At 38.1% G+C, this 20,119-nt stretch overlaps 1 protein-coding gene across 2 annotated transcripts in view; it reads left to right on the top strand.

Moving 5' to 3' along the window:
- The first annotated feature begins 6,870 nt into the window (after positions 1-6,870).
- The window catches only part of pdzrn3b (PDZ domain containing RING finger 3b), a 100,955-nt gene continuing 87,706 nt past the window's right edge, over positions 6,871-20,119 (top strand). For both annotated transcript variants that reach the window (XM_053499128.1, XM_053499127.1), the window contains exons 1-3: positions 6,871-7,673; positions 12,826-12,912; positions 19,964-20,071. In XM_053499128.1, coding sequence (XP_053355103.1) covers positions 6,957-7,673; positions 12,826-12,912; positions 19,964-20,071 — 912 coding nt within the window. In that variant the 5' untranslated portion in view covers positions 6,871-6,956. The remainder of the gene's footprint in view (positions 7,674-12,825; positions 12,913-19,963; positions 20,072-20,119) is intronic.

Raw genomic sequence — 20,119 nt, 5'->3', positions numbered from 1 at the left:
GCTACCACACCTACCGATTAAATGTACAGGTTAAAGGAAAAACTAATATAATGTAACTTGAGCAAGTGTTGAGCAACCAGAACAGCTGCATAACACCTTGGCAGAGATTCTCTGGAACTCTACTTAAAGGGTAAACACATATTTTCCAAAGGATATTACCTTAGTTGGTGTTTTGGTGAAGGCGGTTGAGAGTGCCCTGTGGATGGAGGCATCGTCACACTATAATAAACCAGGATAGAAACAGCTGATTGGAGGATACAGGTGATCAGATAGGAAAACTGAGTACCCATTTGTGGTGACTCTCTATTTAAGACATGATCATTAAACATTTATCCCACAGACTGGGGTTGGCCAGTTTTTAAATCAAAGTTTTTAATCTGGCCCATTAAATACATTTAGGATCTGTGTTTTAAATCAAAATAATTGCATTGACCATAACTGAATTAAAAGAGCAAACAGCAGCAATATACCTAAACTCAATGTAATTATAGTATTTAATTCTGCATTTGTGAGCTAAAATGTACTGATGTTTAATCCAAATTAAGTTATATTCCCTTTCAGTTTGTGAGACTACACAATGTGAAAAGGTTCAAAGGAACCAGCTCTTACTGTATGCAAGACCTTATGGTAAAACCATTGTTTGATCAATTATTGCCTCTAGTAATGAATTGCAACCTGTTAATCTGCCTGTATATGTTTTATTCCCAGTTATAAGCTCAGTTGTGTATTGAAACTTTTAAAAAAGTGAACACGTTTAAATTAATATATCTCGAACTGGTTCACTTGTCACTGGACTGTGTAATGTGGCTCATAATCTAAACTGAGTTTTACATCTGCACTTAAAGGGACAAATGAGCCTAAACCATGCAATAAATAAATAAATAAATAAATAAAATGCTTCCTACAACAATACTACATTCTACATACATTCTGTATATTTTGCAATTTATTACTTATAAAATTGTTATGAACAATCATCGTCTGTACCACTTTATCCTGTATACAGGGTTGCGAGAGGCCCAGGAGACTTAGGCCACAAGGCAGGGTGCCAATCCATTGCAGGGCACACTTATACACACACACTCACACATTACGAGCAATTTGGGAACTTTTAGACCAGTTGCCTAATCTGCATGTCTGTGGGAAGAAACGAGAGTACGTGTAGGAAACTCACTGTACGTGCATGTTATTTACAAGTTATGACGCGTATCTTTCTTGTTACACATGGTTACTTATGATTTCAGACATCCGTTGATTTCTTTGTCTCTTGTTTTATTTTCAACATCAAAGTACAACGGTTGTTACAGTTTCTTGCATAAATCCACCGTAGTCACGACAAGTCGTTTGCTGTTTTCTGTAGATTACGGTCAAAAGCTTGTGTTCTCCACACTTGCGTATCTTGGAAAACAACCAACAACTAACAACTAACGTGCGTGATAGACATGCAGCTACACAACTGTAAGATGATGTCACAGAACAACTTATGAACTGATGTCACAATACAACTTACGAGTATAATACTAAATGCTTAACTAATAAACTTAATAGACTTAATGTATAATTTTTAACTAATAAACTTAATGTATAATGCTTAACTAATAAAATAAAGATAAACACAACAACAAATCACAAGAATGAAATATGGCCCTTACACTCACCAAGCACAGGGAGAACATGCAAATTCCATGCTGGGGAATCAAACTTGGCCAGGAATTGAACCTGGATCCTGGAGGTGCAAGGTGACAGTGCTCACCACTAAGCCACCGCCTAAGAACAGAGTCATTTTTTTTTTTTATTATTATTATTAAAGGTATAATTAATATTTTCCTTAAATACATAGTCTGAATTTAGGTCAGTTTGATGTCATGAAATTGCAGCTTGTAACTAAACATATATCATCAGAACATCAACTGTAGCAGTGAGATCAAGTGCAGTAAAACAAATTCATCTGTAGTGATCAGCAATCAGTGTAATGTAAATGTAAATGTTCACATTTATGTCACTGCGGAATGGTTTTATGTCACCAGTGCCTCAGTGCTTGATTTGTTCACGCCGTCTGTCATCGACATCTCGGAGAAGACAAGTGTAGCCTTGCCTCCTCTACGCTGTGATTCCTCCCCAGGCCCAGTTCAGAGGGAAAAGATCACAAGGTCACTGAGAGATTAGTACTGACGTGTTCCACTTCCTACCAATGCACACATCTCTATGGTTTATACTCAACAATCCTAATGCATAAATACATACAAATCAGTCAGTGTGGAAACTATTTGAAGATGAAAATCTGTCAGTTGTGTGTAATGTATCTGTGGCCTACACTTTAGCTTTCTTTTTCTCCCCGGCTAATTACTTTAAATCGTTTATTATGAGTTATAGTTTAAATTTGTGAAAAAGGCTTATGAAAATAGGCATACTGTATGATATAGTGACTGTTCATTCCACTTCTCATTCATGGGTGGGTAACCTATTGTTGAATGTAAACAGATCCTAAAAGAGCAATTATTCATCTCCACAAAGTGCCAACTTGCCCTCATGTTCTTGACATATCGTAACTAAAGGAGACTGGTGATGATTGCTTTATGGCCAGGCTCCAAAAAATTCTGCCCTCATGTGAAAGGCCTGTAATGTAGATCTGTCTGTATCACTTCAACAATTTCTACAGAACAAAGAAGCAACGATCAAAGCTTGTTGTACAAATGACACTCTTGATATACAGGTAGGAACCACAGGGCTCCAGACAAACATAAATCTTTTGGAGCCTTTGACTCCTAAAAGCTAAATTTTAGACACCAAATCAAAATTTTAGGACCTAAACTTTAACGCTTTTTCATAAAATAACCAGGAGAACTCATGTAGCCATGCTGATTTAAACTTTGTAACTGCAGCTGTGCTTTGCTAGCATTATCTGAGAATGTTGACTGAAAACTGACTGATTTGGACAGGAAAGGTTTCTCAATCGACGATTTAGTTTTCTTGTTATTAGTTGACGTTCTATGACTAACATAAGCTAACTTTGGCTAGCTAGCCAGCTAAGCTACCTGAAACCTGACGTAGCATGGCACTGGGTGAGGTTCAAAAGCTACCCAGAATTAACTTTTAAATAAATACATTTATAATGTTATTAATAATAAAATGAACACTGATCAGAAAACAAACTACATAAAGTGCTATATTAATTTGTTTTGTTGTTTTGCAATTCACTTCGCCAAGTGTTTGTTGGCATGTGCATCCCAGGCTGTTAACTGTGGACAGAGTACAAGCGCACAAGAGCACACATGATACTAGAACTGGGCTGCTTTCAATAATCACAGTGCTTGCGAAATATTTGCAAGCATATGACAGCTGAATAGTCTGATGAACTGTCTTTTGTTCGCAAACGCTGTAGTTACTTAACACGACCCTGTTGTACAGTACTATCACATAGATGGCTGACTCCCATGCCGGGCAGGCAGGCACAGCAGAGGAGAGAGTCTATAACAGGATTGCAGATGGCTGCTTTTTTTGTGGGTGTGGTCACCACAGGTGCGGTAGCAAGATAAAAACATTAGGTGCATTAGAGATCTTTTCACTCACTACCTGCAGCACTGTACAAGGTTGGAGTTTACAACTGCTGCACAATTCTTAACCTTTTTTAGATGTTTTTTTTCCCCTCGCTTTAAGGGTTGTGAAAATCAATGATATGTGTCTATACACTAACAAAAAAAAAGTCACTGTTTCAGAAGAATCTAATTTGCCCTGTATTAAGCAAAGTAAAGAATAAATTGCTGGAATTGGGTTAAGAAGTATCCACCTCATTATAAAAAACCTGGTTAAACTTTACAAAAGAAATTGAGTAAGAAAATCACAAAAACACTTAATGTGAAGTTGCATCATAAAATCTCAACCATAGAAATTACTCACTGGCTCACATTTATTTTTTGCACAGGTAGTATACAGAAAATACTACCATGGATATGTGCTGCACAAGCACGTACATATCCATGTAACACGAACAGCTCAGGGACATTATGCAGTATTTAGTGGGTAACTGACATATGTTTAAAGCCTTAGCATTTCATTTAGAGTACTTATTAGTGTTCTCAGTTATTTATCGACCATTTTTAGGAAGAGGGATAAGCCATGACTCTTACCATTTGTAAAGCACGCCACAATAACCATACAAAAACTTGGATCATGATGCCACATTTTTGACTGCCTTCACAGTCAATAACCCAGTAATAAATGCACTCACTGACCATAAATCCGGTGAAATTGTAGAGAAGTTTATCTAAGTATATGGATAAAGGCAAGCCAAGGGTGCAATTGGCAGATGGGATTGAGGATTGAGGATTTTGTGAAATTTTTGGGAAGTTAGGTGCAGTCTGGAGATTGTGCAAACACTGGATTATATCTTATTACTGATGAAACCTTGCACATATCATTGCAGTGGATTAAGTAGAGTGCTCTCGTTTTGCAGCTGTCTTGTATGACAGTTGATGATACAAATGCATTTAGCTAATACCTGTATTATAAGATGTTGAGATAATGAATGTGGGGGAAAGGGGGGAAACGTATATACTAAAATTTTGTGGGAAAAATTGCATGGTTTGAATGAAACCACACCTAGATAAAGCCTCAGTGCAATTATAATGCTCATTCTTGTTATTACTGCAAACTGTTGTCTACTTCAGATCTGGGTCTTGGCATGAACTTACATAAGCTCATAATTGTGAGATGATTTATAAAAGTACATTTAATATATGATTGTGAGATACATTGCTATGAAAAAGTATTTTAAACCCCTTCATGATTTTATTTTACTTTTTTACATATTTGTCACAATCAAATGATTCAGATTACTATTTAAAAACTATTATAACTATGTTTAATATTACACAAAATAATATATATATATATATATATATATATATATATATATATATAGAGAGAGAGAGAGAGAGAGAGAGAATATATAGAATATATATTAATACTGTGTAATTTAAAAATATGTTTGATGTGTGACAAATATGCAAAATTCTAAAATTCTAGATGATATGATGTGGAAAAAATTACACACAATTATGCCCTTTATTTCAATATTAATAAACAATACAACACAAAAATGAAGGCTTGTATTTGACTAAGAGAGAGAGACAGACAGAGACAAAGACAGTGAGAATATACTAACACTACATCTCACACTCAGATGAAAGGCCTTCTCTTGTAAGGCTACACAAAGGTGCACACCTCTTCATAGTTGTTTAACATTTAACTTTGAAATGAATAAAGAAAGCAGGAACGTTTGCATGTGTCGTGGCCTGTAAAAATAATCTCTTGCATACCACAAATGCTTCCTTTATGTTCTGTCCAGGGCACTAATGCAGTATCTGTGTCCACTTCTGAAGCATTGATTTCATTACATAGAGCTTCTGTCTGACCACCTATTGAATTACAGCACAGCTACAATGTGGTGTGTCTTTTTCTGAAGACCAGATCTTGTTCAATGCAAGAGAGAAAAGGTAGAGACTTTACACTCATTTGGGAGTGTTTGCATGCATGCTTTTGTCTTTGCTTTTCTTGCCTCTGAGAAACTGATGAGCCAGAAGTCCTATATTTTGAGAGCACACATGTGGCTTGAATTGCTAAAGCATAGCATCACCAGTGATTTGATTTCCCAGAATGTTGATGAGAACAGAGCTTTTTCCATCTGTAGCAGGCTTTATTTTCTTTTTAAGTAAAGGTAGAAAAGCGGCCATGGACCAAGCCATTCTTGTCCTCTTGCTTTAGTTTGACACTGGTCATTTTGCTTTTATGACTGGCATTGTTTTCCACACAAATGGACAATGCACATTCCTTAGGAGGAAGAAATCATGTAAATATTTGGCTTTAAACTAATCACATAATTGCTTAATATTTATAAATAAAATCCTATCTTAACTGTTAATACCAAGTTAAAAGTTATAACTGATAAATATTACAACAATGTAGTACACATACATATAATATAAACAATGCCTATGTTTGCCAGTGTTTCTGCACCCTGGTCCTCAAGGACCCGTCTTCCTGCATATTTAAATGTTTTCCCTTCTCTTTCACACTCTCTCTTTATTTGAAAAAAAAAAGGCTGTTAATTAGCTGATTAGTTACATCAATTGAGCTGAGAGCTGAGAAAACACTCGAATATTCAGGGCAGAGGGTACTTTTCATTACTAGGGTTGCATAATACTGCTGAACGTTTTCATTAAGTTAATTGAATAGTAGATATAAAGTGATTGATCATTTTGTGCATTTTTTTTTGTTTTTCAGGGAAAGATATTAGTTGATGTTCTTTTTCTTACAGGTTGGCACAGCCTGCCATACTCTGTGTACATTAAAGCAAACCCAATGCACACAGCCCGGAGGCGGGAATCAAACCCTTAACTCTGGAGGAGCAAGGTGACAGTGCTAACCAGTATGCCACTGTGCCATTTGACTAATAATTACAATTTCCCTTTGGGAATAATAAAGTATCTATCTATCTATCTATCTATCTATCTATCTACCTATCTACCTATCTATCTATCTATCTATCTATCTATGCTTTACAACTTTATTTGCCTGATTCTACACATTACTACACAGTACACTGGACTATACAAAGCAGTTTTTGTTGTTGTTCCAAAACTGTCTTATTATGTACCATAATTTGTTTTAGGCGCAACTACACATTAGTGTCATAATATTTGTGCATTAGTTACTGTATTTCGGACAAAACCAGTGAGAGTGCGAGTCGATGCGCTGCTCTTAGACTAGTTACGGTAGGGCATTTTTTCCACACTGCCCCCTCCTCACAAAGTTTCATGCAATTAGTTAGTTCAGGGTAAAGCAGCTCACAGTCAAGCGGTGCGAGTGCTCTCAATGCCCGAGTCCGCAGCTCTGCGCTGATTTCGTGGCGCTTTTTTCTAAACTTTTTTTTTCTTTAAGACATTTGAAACCAAACCATGGGTTTCGAGTTGGAGCGCTTCAGCGGCGCCGTGGACCCGGACCTGAAGTGCAACCTCTGCCACAAAGTTCTGGAGGAGCCTCTGACAACGCCGTGCGGCCACGTCTTCTGCGCGTCGTGCGTGTTGCCGTGGGTGGCGCAGCAGCGCAGCTGTCCGGCGCAGTGCCGGCGACGCGTGTCGGCCCAGGAGCTGCACCACGTGCCGCCGCTCAAGAGTCTCGTGCTCAAGCTGGACATCCGCTGCGAGCATCACGCGCGGGGCTGCCGTCAAGTCGTCAAGCTCCAGCAGCTCGCCGAGCACGCGGAGACGTGTGATTTCGCCCCGGCGCGCTGCCGCAACGAGGGCTGCGGCCAGGTGCTCAACCTCAAGGACGTGCACTTGCATATGCGCGACGCCTGCGAGTACCGTCCAGCCGGCGTCTGCGAGCAGGGCTGCGGGCTCGCTCTCACGCACCGAGAGCGCTATCTGGACGGCCACTGCTGCGTGCGCTCGCTCAAGGCGCACAGCGGCGCGCTGCGGGCCAAAGTCACCACCCTGGAGAAGGAGTGTAAAAAGCAGGCGATACGCGCGAGCAAGCGGGAGAAGTCACTGCTGGCGCAACTTTCTGCCGTGCACAGCGAGCTGCAGATCACCGCGATGCGCTACCAGAAAAAGTTCACCGAGTACAGCGCGCGCATCGACTCGCTCACCAAAAGCTTTGCGCCGCCAGTTAAGGTTGTTATATATACATTACTGACAGTTTTAATCACTCACAGGTTCATTCTTTTAACTGCTTTCACTTGTGACAAGACTGAAATTGGCATGGTTTATAATGGGCACAATCAGTACACATAACATGCAGCTGACCGTGTTAAGTTACTTGGATAGATTGTGAACCATTTCACGTTTTTTTTGTGATTAACGAGAGAACCACTGTAGCACTTTGGTAATAACAAAGTTTTAACAATAGGAAAGCCAATAGGAAAACCAGACTGGTATTCCAGAAAGCTGATTAGATCTTTTTTTAAATTAAAGTCTTTATTATTATAATTATTATTATTTTATTTACAAGATGCATATATTCATACATGATACACTTTCCCCCCACCAATTCCCCTCCCCAGTCAGGACTTAAAGGAACAGGAAAAGATACATTATATAATAAACAAATAAACATTAACAAAAGAACAAGAAATCTTTCATTACAGATCCAGTTCATCTACATTCTACATGGTTGCCAGACATTATAAATATCCTATGTGGATCCATTTATGGAACAGCAAATCTTTTCTAGATGATTTCTTTAATCCACGGCTCTTTCCACTTAAACAGGATCGTTTTTCTACCGGGAAGGGAGATTAGATCTATAGCCTGATTTGTTGGTGTCTCCAACTCAGCAGTTTAACCTATGAAGCTATCCTGCTCTGTGGTAGTTTAACAGGAATACATGTGCGAATTGTATACTTGCTGAACACAAAGTGTTGGATTTCTTTAAATTTGGATTAGTTCTTTGTGTGTTTGTGTTTGTTTGTGTGTTTAATCACAGCTTGGGCTGTGTGGATGCAGAACACCTAGCGGTGGAAAACAAAGGCGCACTGTAGTGTGTGTATTGCCATATGCAGGGCATTCCTAAATCATTGGGCTGAACTGATTATAGCTCCATTATATTACTTGTAAATGGTAAATACGAAGACGTTTGTGATCAAATCTCTTCCATTGCTGACCGAATCAGTATATTGATGAATACACTATGGTTTAAAGCTCCTAGTAGCTTTCTCTGAAAAGGTCCAGATTTTTTTTCCATTCCTAAACTGGGATTTACGTCGGAGAAGGAAACAAGAAACACAGGTGCTGCTTGATCAAAGTGTTTTCACCATATGATTTTGTCTGCAGGAACATTTTCAGTGTTCTCTAACCAATATCGAGTAGGATTGGGCAGGGCTGGAGGCCTCACCTTTTCCAGTATAGCTTATACTGATGTCAGTAACCTACTGCTTTCATACTGCGAATGTCCATGTGAGAGGTGATGTGTATTAAACATTACAATTGTGTGTGTGGGGACGATTTAGTTATGAATCACGATTATTTTGTGTGCTGATTCATGTTGCATTGACTCCAAAATCAATTTTTTAAGGATTTAGTACATTTATAATAGAGATGCACCAGTTGATTTGCCAGTGCTAAGTTTCTGTGCATTGTCCTCCCTGTTTCTATATCGGTTTCCTCTGGGTTTTCTGGTGTTTCCTCATACTGCACATCCCAAAAGGATACCAGAAGACAGATGAATTGCACCTAATTGTGAAGAAGGGTATTTGTGCATGGATCCCTGAATTGGTTTGGCATTTCACCCAGGTTGTATTCTCTCCTCACCGGCTTCTGGGGATGGGCCGCTGATCCACTGCGGACAGCCTAACCATATAAATTGGTTAGTGAATGAGAGGCTCAAGTTTGTCAGTTAAGGTGCACCTATTATACAAAACTCTAATTTTCGTAGTTTTTTTTCCACTTGTGTTCGTGTACACAAAAAAAATTGAGGAAAGACATGTTTCCTATTTTTGTGTGTCCCCCCCATTTTTTTTTTTAAGAAATACTGGTTGGGGCTTAAACAGCCAGTTTTTCTCCTCATGTGATCTCATATAAGGCAAACCTTCCCCCAGCTTGTTGCTTAGCTGTTCTGTTTTTTGGTGGGGCGTGGCTAAGCAGTAACTCAATTACATAGACACTGTTGTTGTTGGTCTTTCAGCTGCTCCCGGCAAAACAAGGCGAAACACCTACCACTGAGCTACTAGTGCCCTCATTAACATAGACACTGAAACAGCATTTTTAGAAGTGGAGTGAAAAAATAAGTAAATTGAGATGCAATAAGGTAAAATAAATAAATGCATTTCAGCTGATGCAATAACAGGCGCTTTGGGAGAGCATCATGACTTAACATTACTCATGTTTCCAAAACTGTAATCCAGAATGGGGTAACAGCGGGTGTAGCCCAAAATAAATGTGGCAAGTTAAAATGTCACAAAGTGTGAAATATTTTTGATATCAGCATTTTCAAAATAATGACACCATTAATGTTACATTACAGTTCAAGTGCATCTTAATTTCGCGGCGCATCAAGATTATTTAATGCCATATCGCACATGCCCAAAATAAATTAGTCATATGCGGAGAACTGCTTAGAACTCACCTCGCGGTAACGGTAAAGGCTTGCATCTACATAGAGGTTTCTTATTTATGACTTTTCAAGGAAAGGACCATCAGAATCAGGGAACTCTTCTCAGTAGTTATTGTAGTTTAGTTTTTAAGCTTTGGGATTTTCTTTAGAGTTCACCCAAGTCCATTATAAAGGTTTGAATAATTTCTAAGGCGTTTCTTCTCTGTTGCAAAAGGCTATTAAAGTTGCAAAAGTCTATTAAAACATTTTAAAGTTGCAAAAGATTTTGAGGGAGGTTTTGTAAGAGTACGAAGAACGATGAGAGTAAGATGGATGTTGACTGTTCTTCTTGCAGTCAAACATGAAGCAATTTTCTGCTTATAAATTTATTCCATGCTTTTTTTTTTAAAATGCCTTGTGTTTCCAGGCTACTAAATGTATAGTTTACAGGACAGAAGTACACGGCTGGTCGATGGTAATATGAGCATCATCCCTAACAAGGAAGCAACTACAAACCAGCTATTATGCTCAGCTTTTAACATTAGCTATCCTGCTGCTTAGAAAGAAAGTTGGATGATGTGGCCAAAAAATGTTATTGGGATAAATGAGTTTATATTGATTACTACCATTAATTATTGCGAAATATATAAGAAGCTCATAATACCACCAGAACACAAATTTCTTCTTCATAGTATTCTATAAATATCATAGAATCTCTAAGTCAGATGTTTAATACAGCTTGACAGCAGATTGTAAAAGATCACATTGGCTAGCAATTCCCACTGCTCTACTATGAATCCTTTGGGAGATAATATTTGTCAAAATTCCCTCTCAGATAGGAAGCTTGGAGTTGTTCGCTGTCTCGGTTATATTTTATTGTTGGCAATTCATAAGTGCATAAAGTGAGCCAAAACATGATGGGCCAAAACCTGAGACACTTGGGAGCTAAGACTTTGCACCATGAAAATTATTCTGACCATTACTTCATATGCAATAACCCCTCAGTATATCCAGACCAGATTACAGTCATGTAAATTCTAATTCTGCTGTCATGTGACCAGTAACTAGATTTGTCATGTATTCACTCAGGTCAGATTAAGTTTAAGTCTAAGGATAAATCCACTTTAAATCCACTTTGTAGAATAGCCTGCATTCTGTTATTTTAAAATGAATTTTGGACAGAGGTCTCAATAATTGGTACGTATTTTTTCTTTACATGGTCTATGGATAATTGTCCTTTTTTTGGTGCAAATTTAGGCCAAAAAAAGACAAAATCACGTGCTGAGGGATTACAGCTTTTTTTTAGTGAACACATTTCGGACTCCTGCCTGCTGTGACTGTTTTTATTATTAACTTTGACAAAGTAATGTCACTAGAGAGAGAGTGTGTGTGTGTGTGTGTGTTTTGGTGGGGGGGGTCTACCCCATGTCTGGGCCTGAGTCATGCCTGTCAGCTCCAGTTCTTAGCCCGCTGAGAGGGGGAGGGGAATGTTTATGATTCTGCAGTCTTTACAAGCACACAAGTTAGCTTTTCTGCTAACCTCCAGCATATGGCCTTTCTGTAAAGGAGTGATTTAAATACGAAAAGACAAGATGAAAGTTTGTTTTTCATGAGTCAGTTAAGTTCTTATGACTTGACACAGTAAAGGAGTCCTGTGTTTTGGATGTGTTTATGATTCTAGTTTGCCGCTTGTTAACTTGTTCGTTAATTGTTTTGGTCTGCAATGTAATTGGTAGACCAGGAATACAATACTACCAAGCTAAGAGGTCAGGTTGCCACCTACTGTAGCGGAGTCAGACATACTTTGGTCAGTAAATTGATTCTTCTACGTGTGCTTGTATAATATGACAAGGACAGTAGTCCAATTATATGGCCTGTTGTTATTGCTCGGCTTAACTGTGCATGTAAGCATACTGACTGAATGTTCTATTAGTCAAGAGAATGCCAATCTTGACAGCAGGCATAGCTGGACAACACTGTGTGATGATCGGCTGTCATCTCTGTGATTAAATCTACCAGGGTTATTTAAGATTGGCTCTTGATTGCCATATGCTGTTGGTATATGTCTATTCATGTCTTTTTGTCTTATAGATAGTGGTTGCCAGTGATTTGTATGTATTCTATATTATGTCATTTTGTATAACCTTACCACAGATCATTTATCATGATGGGCACATTACTATGTTCTTGTCATTAATAAAGAATGACATGCACCCTGTATTCATTTTAGCACATTCATGGTTTCCTGTGGAATCCTGGGATTTAGGCATCTGTTTTGGCTTGTTGCATTCCAAACTAAGACCCCTGCACTGCCTGCAGACAGCTATAAATGGCTGACAGTGTACATACCATTAAAATATGTGTTCTATTTAGACCCTGTATCCTGTGGTGTATAGCATGGACAGCTGACTGCCCACTACCACCACCTTAACAGACAGTCGGATTAGACACGTCTGGTTTTGAAATCCCTCTCGTCACCCCTCTTTGGGAAGTGGCTATATGTTTATTAACAAGGTTAACATGTCAGGAAAGACCAAAGCTTTTAACCCTGAAAATGAATGGTCACTTGAGAGCTTTTTTGTCTCAGTCTCCAATTGAGTTTTTGTCTCAATTCCATTATTTGAGGTTATGAATATGACCATCTTGAGAGTTTACCAGTATGAACTCATAAAATTTTAATCAACATGCAGTAAATAAATGTACCCTTTTCTGATTTGTATCATTTGCTTTTTTCAGGGTGGAGAGAGCAAAAGTGTTACTGTTGTGCTTCACAGAGAGTCTGGAACGTTGGGCTTTAACATTGTTGGAGGGAGACCATGTGTGGTAAGTCTTAAAACAAGTTAATACAGTGCTAATACTAAGTCAGATTTACATATGAATATATATCTTAAAGAATGTCACGCAGTATCTAAAACTACTTAATTAAGCCAGTTAGCCAAATTAAGCTGACCAATCTTATTTCCAAAATGCTGATGTCAGGCAAAATAATTTAGCATTGGCAGTGTTCACGGATTTCCGGGTACATAAACCCTACTCTATTCAGAACTCTGCAGTGGCATTGTGGGTCTTTATAAACTAGTAGTTTTGGTATCCATATCAGCAGGAATAGGTGCTGAAGCTTTTATGAGTTTGTGTGAGGCATGTCCAGAATAGAATTTTGACGTACTTTGCTGTTCTTAACTGGACCTTAAAAAAAGAAAAACATTTTTTTTAACAGGAAACTGAAAATCTGATTCAGAACCCAAACAAATATTTGAACAACATTGTGTGGTGTTGTCTGTAATGGTAGGAAAAGGCCTTAAGTTATTTTTAAACCAGGACTTTTCTTTTTCTGTATCCGAAAGATCAAATTTGTTTTCAGGTCGTCTCTGTCATTCTAATTATTGCTTGTCAGATTTCACTTAATTTGTATAGAATCAGAAGCATTAAAACTAAGAAGATATTTTTCACAAAATGTTACAGTAAACACAACCACAAAGGGCGTTCAAGTAAAATCGGGAAATTTCTTGTATATGAAGGTGTAAATCTTTAGCCGAGATCGACATTCATGGTTGTGCGGCCTTCTTTAAAAACTTAGGCTGCACAACCATGAATGTCGATCTCGGCTAGGGTGGGAACATTTGTGAACATTCAGAGGGTAGAACACAGGATTAACGGATACGTAAAAATCTACTTATTTCTGTCTTGTGGTGGAAACACATCTGTCGGTAGGAACTGTACACACACAATCATACATGAAAACCACTTGCACATAACAAGAACGCAGCTGGGAGTTAATACCTCATCAGCTGTATAGTCTTGACCTCTCCAGTTCCGGCTTACTGAGAGAACTTTCTACTTTAAATGGTATTTAAGCACTAGTGAAACGCTGGGATAAGCGCATTAGTGGAGCAGGGAATTATATAGAGAAATAAATGGAGTTTTTAGTCTAATAACTATGTTCTGTTATTCTGTACAATCAAGCGTCCTGCTTAGACTTAAACACCCCTCGTATAATTTGAAAATTGACTTTTTTATAATAAAAAATAAAAATAAATGTATTTTTTGACAGTTTGTTGTGGTATAAGAACCAAAAACAACTTTCATAGTACAGGTTGTTTTAGGAAAATGTGTCATCACATGACACTGTCATTGATTGTTTTTGTATACACACTATAACTACCTGTACTTATACATGCTGATCCCTAAAGAAGTGGCTTGTGTTCAGAATTAAACACGTCTTTCTAAAATCCATGTTTAGCCATCTCATATTTTCATGAGTATTCTCAAGTAAACAAGTATCTTGTTTTTGTTGGAGAAGAAAAAAAGAGAGGAAGTAATCCTTGCAGTAATTAGCTGCAGTATCCGCAGCTTGATTTCCTGTGGTTTCTTAAGTATTCCTTTAAAAATTACTCAGCAGTGTTGTACGACTTGGCATGCAGCGGGCATGGATTTGATGTGGTTGTATAAAATGTTTAAAGCCCTGAGCCTGTGCTATCAGTTTCTGGCTTTGTGCTGGACACTGGAGTTGTTGCTTTTATCCATTTTATCCTCACTGGCTTGTTTAGCACAGTCTTTGAGGACTGTGATATTAGGCTTGGGAAGCTTGGGAAATATTGCGAGAGTCTGATATTTCCAGGAAGGTACAGTAGCTTAGCAAACTCAACTTTACAACTGGACGTGAGCACCTGCAACCAATTGCTTGTTATTTTGGTAGCTAGCGATAAGTGACTAAATTAACTCTTTAAGATCTAAAGTGAGCATTCTAAATCCTTGTTTGAAAATAACTTCTTAAAACCCAGGGTTTTTTTGGAAACCTTGACAGAATTGTTAATGCATATTAAATCCTAATTTTCTCAGGCTGAAACTGATAGGAACATTAAATAACAGCTGTTGACTTTTAATTGTAAATTATTCTCTTTGCTTTAAAGTTCATTAGTACAGGGTAGCCCATTAATACAGTGTGAATGTCGAGTGGCATTATGACCATCATGTTGTATAGTGGTCAGCATGGGCACTCTGACCGGTCTGCAGATACACAGCTCAAATGTACACTGCAGGCAGTGATTCAGTCAATTTTTCTGTTGTTGATTTTGAAATCTTGGGGCTAAAATAAAAGTAAAAATGAACTTTGTGGACTCTGTATTCAAAAAAAATTAACAAAAAACTGAAAAAAAATTGCTATCCATGCTTTTTTTTTTTTTTAGCCATCTTTTCTTATTTTCTACTTTAGCAGTGCAGTAACTACAGTAAATATAGTTGCAAAGCAATGATAATCGGGCCTAAGCACATGTGTCATTGCTGCCCGGGAACACCAGAAAGACAGTAGGCATAGTAGGCAATGTGTGTTAATGTGATTTAACAGTAGCTGATACTGTGTGCGTGTCACAGGCTTTCCTCGCCAACTGTTTCAGTAGGGAGCATTATCACCAGCTTTGGTACTGTATAACTAAGATTATAGCAAAGTTATTACCAACTTTTTGTCATGAGTTAAAGGCCTCACCACGGCTGAACCGTTTGAGATCTTACCAATTTTGCATCATCATTTTCTTGATCATATTGGCCAACTCCTGTGGACTAGAGCTTGTGACTAAATGTGTGCCGGGTTTAACATGTATATGTGCAAGTGTGTATGAGCTATGCAGCAAAATTTATCGTGAAGGCCCTGTGCCACACCCTGAAAATCAATGAATAAAAACTTAACCAAACAAATTTTTTTGTAAGTGCTGTTTTCAGCAATATTTACTTATTTCATATTTTCGCACTGAAATAACGATCTATATTACTATTATAGTTAATTCAGTATACCAGTATGTCACCAGCATGTCTTTGAAGATGTCAACGGCTGTGCTCGCTAAAGCAAACAATGTGTACAGCTATGTTGTCTACAGTTATAGCCGTTGGCACTGGCAAGACTGTCAGTGCTTGGCAGCTCCTCCTTGCAGGGTTCTCAGTCATGTTCATATATGGCTGCCTCTGGTACTGTCAGTTGATGAGCACTCCTTGCTGTCATTGACTTAACACATTCCTCTGCCGGATCCTTCAGCCACTCTTTGTAGTCATTCTTGTACTTGGCTGTGAATGTTCTTCCCCCCAGCACTCCAATACATTTGAGTGTAGTGTATGTATTGTAGCATCCCACAAAAAAAAATTATGGCGTCTTCTCTACCAAGTGGTGATGGATCTGATAATATCTGACCACCTGATACATTTTTGGTTTTTAGAAATTTACACTAGCAATACAGCCTTGGTTTGGTTGCACACTTGCTGTCTTCTCTTTATTTTATCCCATCGTAGCCTTGGCGTCCTCCCAAACACGACTTGAGGTTATCCTTTTAAGCCAGTTTTATTCATGTTCCCAAGCTTGCTTGCTTTGCATTGTTTTTTGGCAGTCCCTTTCTGTCAGCATAAACAGTGACACAGGCATCCAGTCTAAGCCCATCATGTCCTTGACAAGTCACACCCCTAAGTAGAATTGTCCACAAAAAAAATGCACATTATGAAAACTATACTGTATTAGGGTATAGCTGAATCAATGATGACACAGAGTGAAATGCCTTCTTCTGTAACCCAACAGGGTTCTCTGCCACAACTCATGGCCGGTTTTGATAATTTTAGGGGGAGACACTGGGAGAAGTTAAGTCTTTGCTAGTCAGAGGAGTAGTAGTAGTACGTCTTGCTCATTGGAAGTATGTCTTTTGCCATGGCTTTGGGGAAACAAGTCTAGAAAATCCACTTTTGTCACCAACAAGCTCTCCTTGCTGGCAGTTGGAGAATGCTCTTGGTGACCAAATAAGATTAAATTTTGTTAGCAATAGCTCTTCAGTGAAAATTCTGAAAATTGTTGCCATGTCAGGGAGGTCAGTCTTTATCCTTGGCTTGCAGTGATATTAGCTCTCACAGTGTGGGTCAAAGTTCCTGAGGTTTCAGTCATTTTATTATCCAGCCAAATCCTCCTCTTCCTCAAACATGTCTCTCACCCACTGAGCCTTGGCTAACAGGTCAGTGGGCAAGTCATAACCTGTCTGAACCTTCTTTGTTGTTGTTTTTGTCCCAGTAACTGTTGTACGTTCACTGTTACTCCCTTCACTCAGGGGTGTCAGCTGTTATCTGAAAAGCAACTTTTTAAAAAATAGTTGCGTTGTGCATTCCTTCTTTCTGTGTATTTCAGCAAATCAGGGTGCAGTGAATCGGTCATTTGTCTTAAAAACGACGAGGGCATATAAATCATGTTGCATCTGGTCTTGACCTTTAATCTGCTGTGCCATCAAGGTGCTGACCTTTCCTTAAGTCAGCCTGATTGATACTTTTAAACTTTTTTTCCTTAGCTCATCTGCTATCGTTTGCTAAATCAGTGATTTTTCTTCTTGTCCCACTCGTCTACATGCATTCTATATCAAGACCTTGTTGAAGAAGCTCTTCTGATTGGGATCTTGAGTATCTTCACTCTTCACCTTGGGATCATGTATCCCCATTTCTCACCACAAGTGAGCACATAATCACAGATAAGTCTGGGTAATTTTTTGTGTCCTCGTGCATATTGCTTTGTTTATGGAGAACCCTCTTTCCACTGTTGCCTCCCCATGGGAAAGTAAAATCAGCTACTTACAAAAAAACCCACAGCTCTCAGTAGCACTGACCCACATCTAGGTTTGTCTTGGTTGTTTGGTAGGTTTGCAAGGATTTACTTGTAGCTTTGTGATAAAGAAAACTAGCAGTAACATTAGGAGACATGTCATACATATTACTTTCGAAAAAGTCGCACTTAAAGGTACCTTTATAGGTGAAAAAAAAGTGTTGCTATTGGTAATAAAGAATAGAGCTGACACCAGTCAGGGTTTGCGAGCATTTAGACAAGCCCTCTAAATACAGTCCATTTGTGCCATGTACTGAGCGTTAATCTCCATTAATTCCTTTAACTCAAACTAATGTTTTAATGCGGTTTTCTCAATATTCAAATTGTGATTTGATATATGCATTTTTAATGATAATTTCAATGTTTTTAAAAAAATGTGAACCAATATAAAGCAACTATACAGTACTGCCTTTTTAACCTGGTAAATGCCTCCTATCTCTCATTTCTTCATATTATTTGAATTATGTAGATTAAAATAAAGAAATGTGCCTAAAAATCCAATTTAAAGATCGGTTGTTTGTGTAACAACCTCAGCAGCGACCTCATTCCCCCTCTCGTCTGTTCCAACTACTCAGCATTCAGTCCCGCCAGCACACTAACAACAGCCTGTTCATCTGACATCATCTGCACTTGTTTCTTACTGGTTCATGCCCTAAGTTAGTTGGCTTAACAAAAAAACAACATTTCTCTGAAACTGGTCAGGTACAAGGACCAGAGTGAAAATCAAAGTCGGAAACTTAAAGTAAGAAAAGTCCTTCAGAAATCCTGGAGAAATATTCCTTGAGACTACATGATAACATGCATACCCATGGTGATTCCACATCACTCCATACATGAGGGAAGAACTCATTTCATGTTGCTAAAGATGTCACATTTACACAAAAAAAAGATAATAGTGGAATTTGGGCAAATAATTTAGTATATAATGCTATATTTAGTTAATAGTGCTTAAAAACTATAGTTTAAATATCCCTAATTAAGCTATAGATTTGCTATTTGTTCTATATTTTCCTCAGTGCTGTTCATATTCTTTCACAACGTACAACTAGGCACCTACTGTAGATGTAGGAATGTTTTTCTTTTATTCCCACTTTTTTTAAGAAAGAAAGGTATGTGCCTTTAAATGCATTTGGTATGTGTTTAGGAAATTATGGCCAGTATGTTTACAAGTTTGAACAAGTTCATATCTTTACAAGTTAAAAGTTACATTTCTAATTATTCAGAAGAAAATGCATGTGTTTTTTCTTCTTCTTTTCTTCCTTCACTTCATTCTACTCAAAGCTTACTGAACTGTGACTTAGAAAATGAGGTATGTACCATACCATAAATTTTGTACATGGTTACATTGTGAGTTCTTCTTGTCATAGACATTTAGTCTGACCAACTGCTCTGGAGTTATGTTCCTGAGAATCTTTGTACTGATGCCTCAGCATGCCCTGTCAACAGGACAAGGTGAAGCCTTTTTTGCAGGTGTTATGTGTAAGTTGTGGAGATTAAAGGATCCCACCATAATCAGCCCTTCTGTGCTGTTCATGCTGCGGCAGCAGCTCCAGAAACTTCAAGTTCACATTTGGTCCATCCATAGAGACAGACAGCAGCTTCTCATTACATTTGTAAGGATGAAATAAGAGTGATTTAGATAACAGTGGATTGGATCGAGAGAGTAATTTGCTTTCAGTATAGCAGTAAAGCCAAATGTGGTTCTGCATTTGATCTGTAGATGCGTCCTTAGTTGTTTAGGGGGACTGGAGATGTAGCAGTGCTTTACGGTGGCAGTGTGGAGGTGCCAGGGCAGAAGAAAAGGAATGCTGGGAGTTTTTGCAAAAAGCATACAGTAGCTTCGATTCTTATCAATACCTTTATTTATTTATTTTTGCAGAGTTGCAAAGGTCTTTATATTGATCACATTTAAATCAATTTCAGCTAGTTACCAGACTGAGATTATCCAAGCAGTGTTTTTTCAATTTGCACTTTACTATGCCATTTAATATTACATCTGGCTAGTTTGCGTAAGCTGATCGTTAACAGAACTACAGTCAGCTCCTATCATGGAAACATTCCCATGTGCAGAGTGTTGTGTACTTGATTCTAAACATAAGACATTTTGAACTGTTTGCTCAGATTTTACAAATATCTTCCAATAAGCTTGTATGTTTATTTACCATATAGTGTCAGTTTAAGATGGAGTGGGGCCAGTTTGATTAAGAATGTCTCAGGAGTCTGTAATGTTTACATCCTATTGTTTTTTTTTATTTACAGGATAATGAAGATGGAACATCAAATGAAGGTATCTTTGTATCAAAGATTGTGGAGCATGGACCAGTGGATAAAGAAGGAGGGCTTCAGATCCATGATCGAATAATAGAGGTATGTGTGTTGGTGTTACTCAGTTTTTTTTTTTACAGTTTTTTTAAA

Source organism: Clarias gariepinus, chromosome 6 (genome assembly GCF_024256425.1).
Source record: "Clarias gariepinus isolate MV-2021 ecotype Netherlands chromosome 6, CGAR_prim_01v2, whole genome shotgun sequence".
Lineage (NCBI taxonomy): Eukaryota > Metazoa > Chordata > Actinopteri > Siluriformes > Clariidae > Clarias > Clarias gariepinus.
The sequence above is the reverse complement of the archived record's forward strand: the minus strand, read 5'-3'. Positions and strand labels throughout refer to the sequence as shown.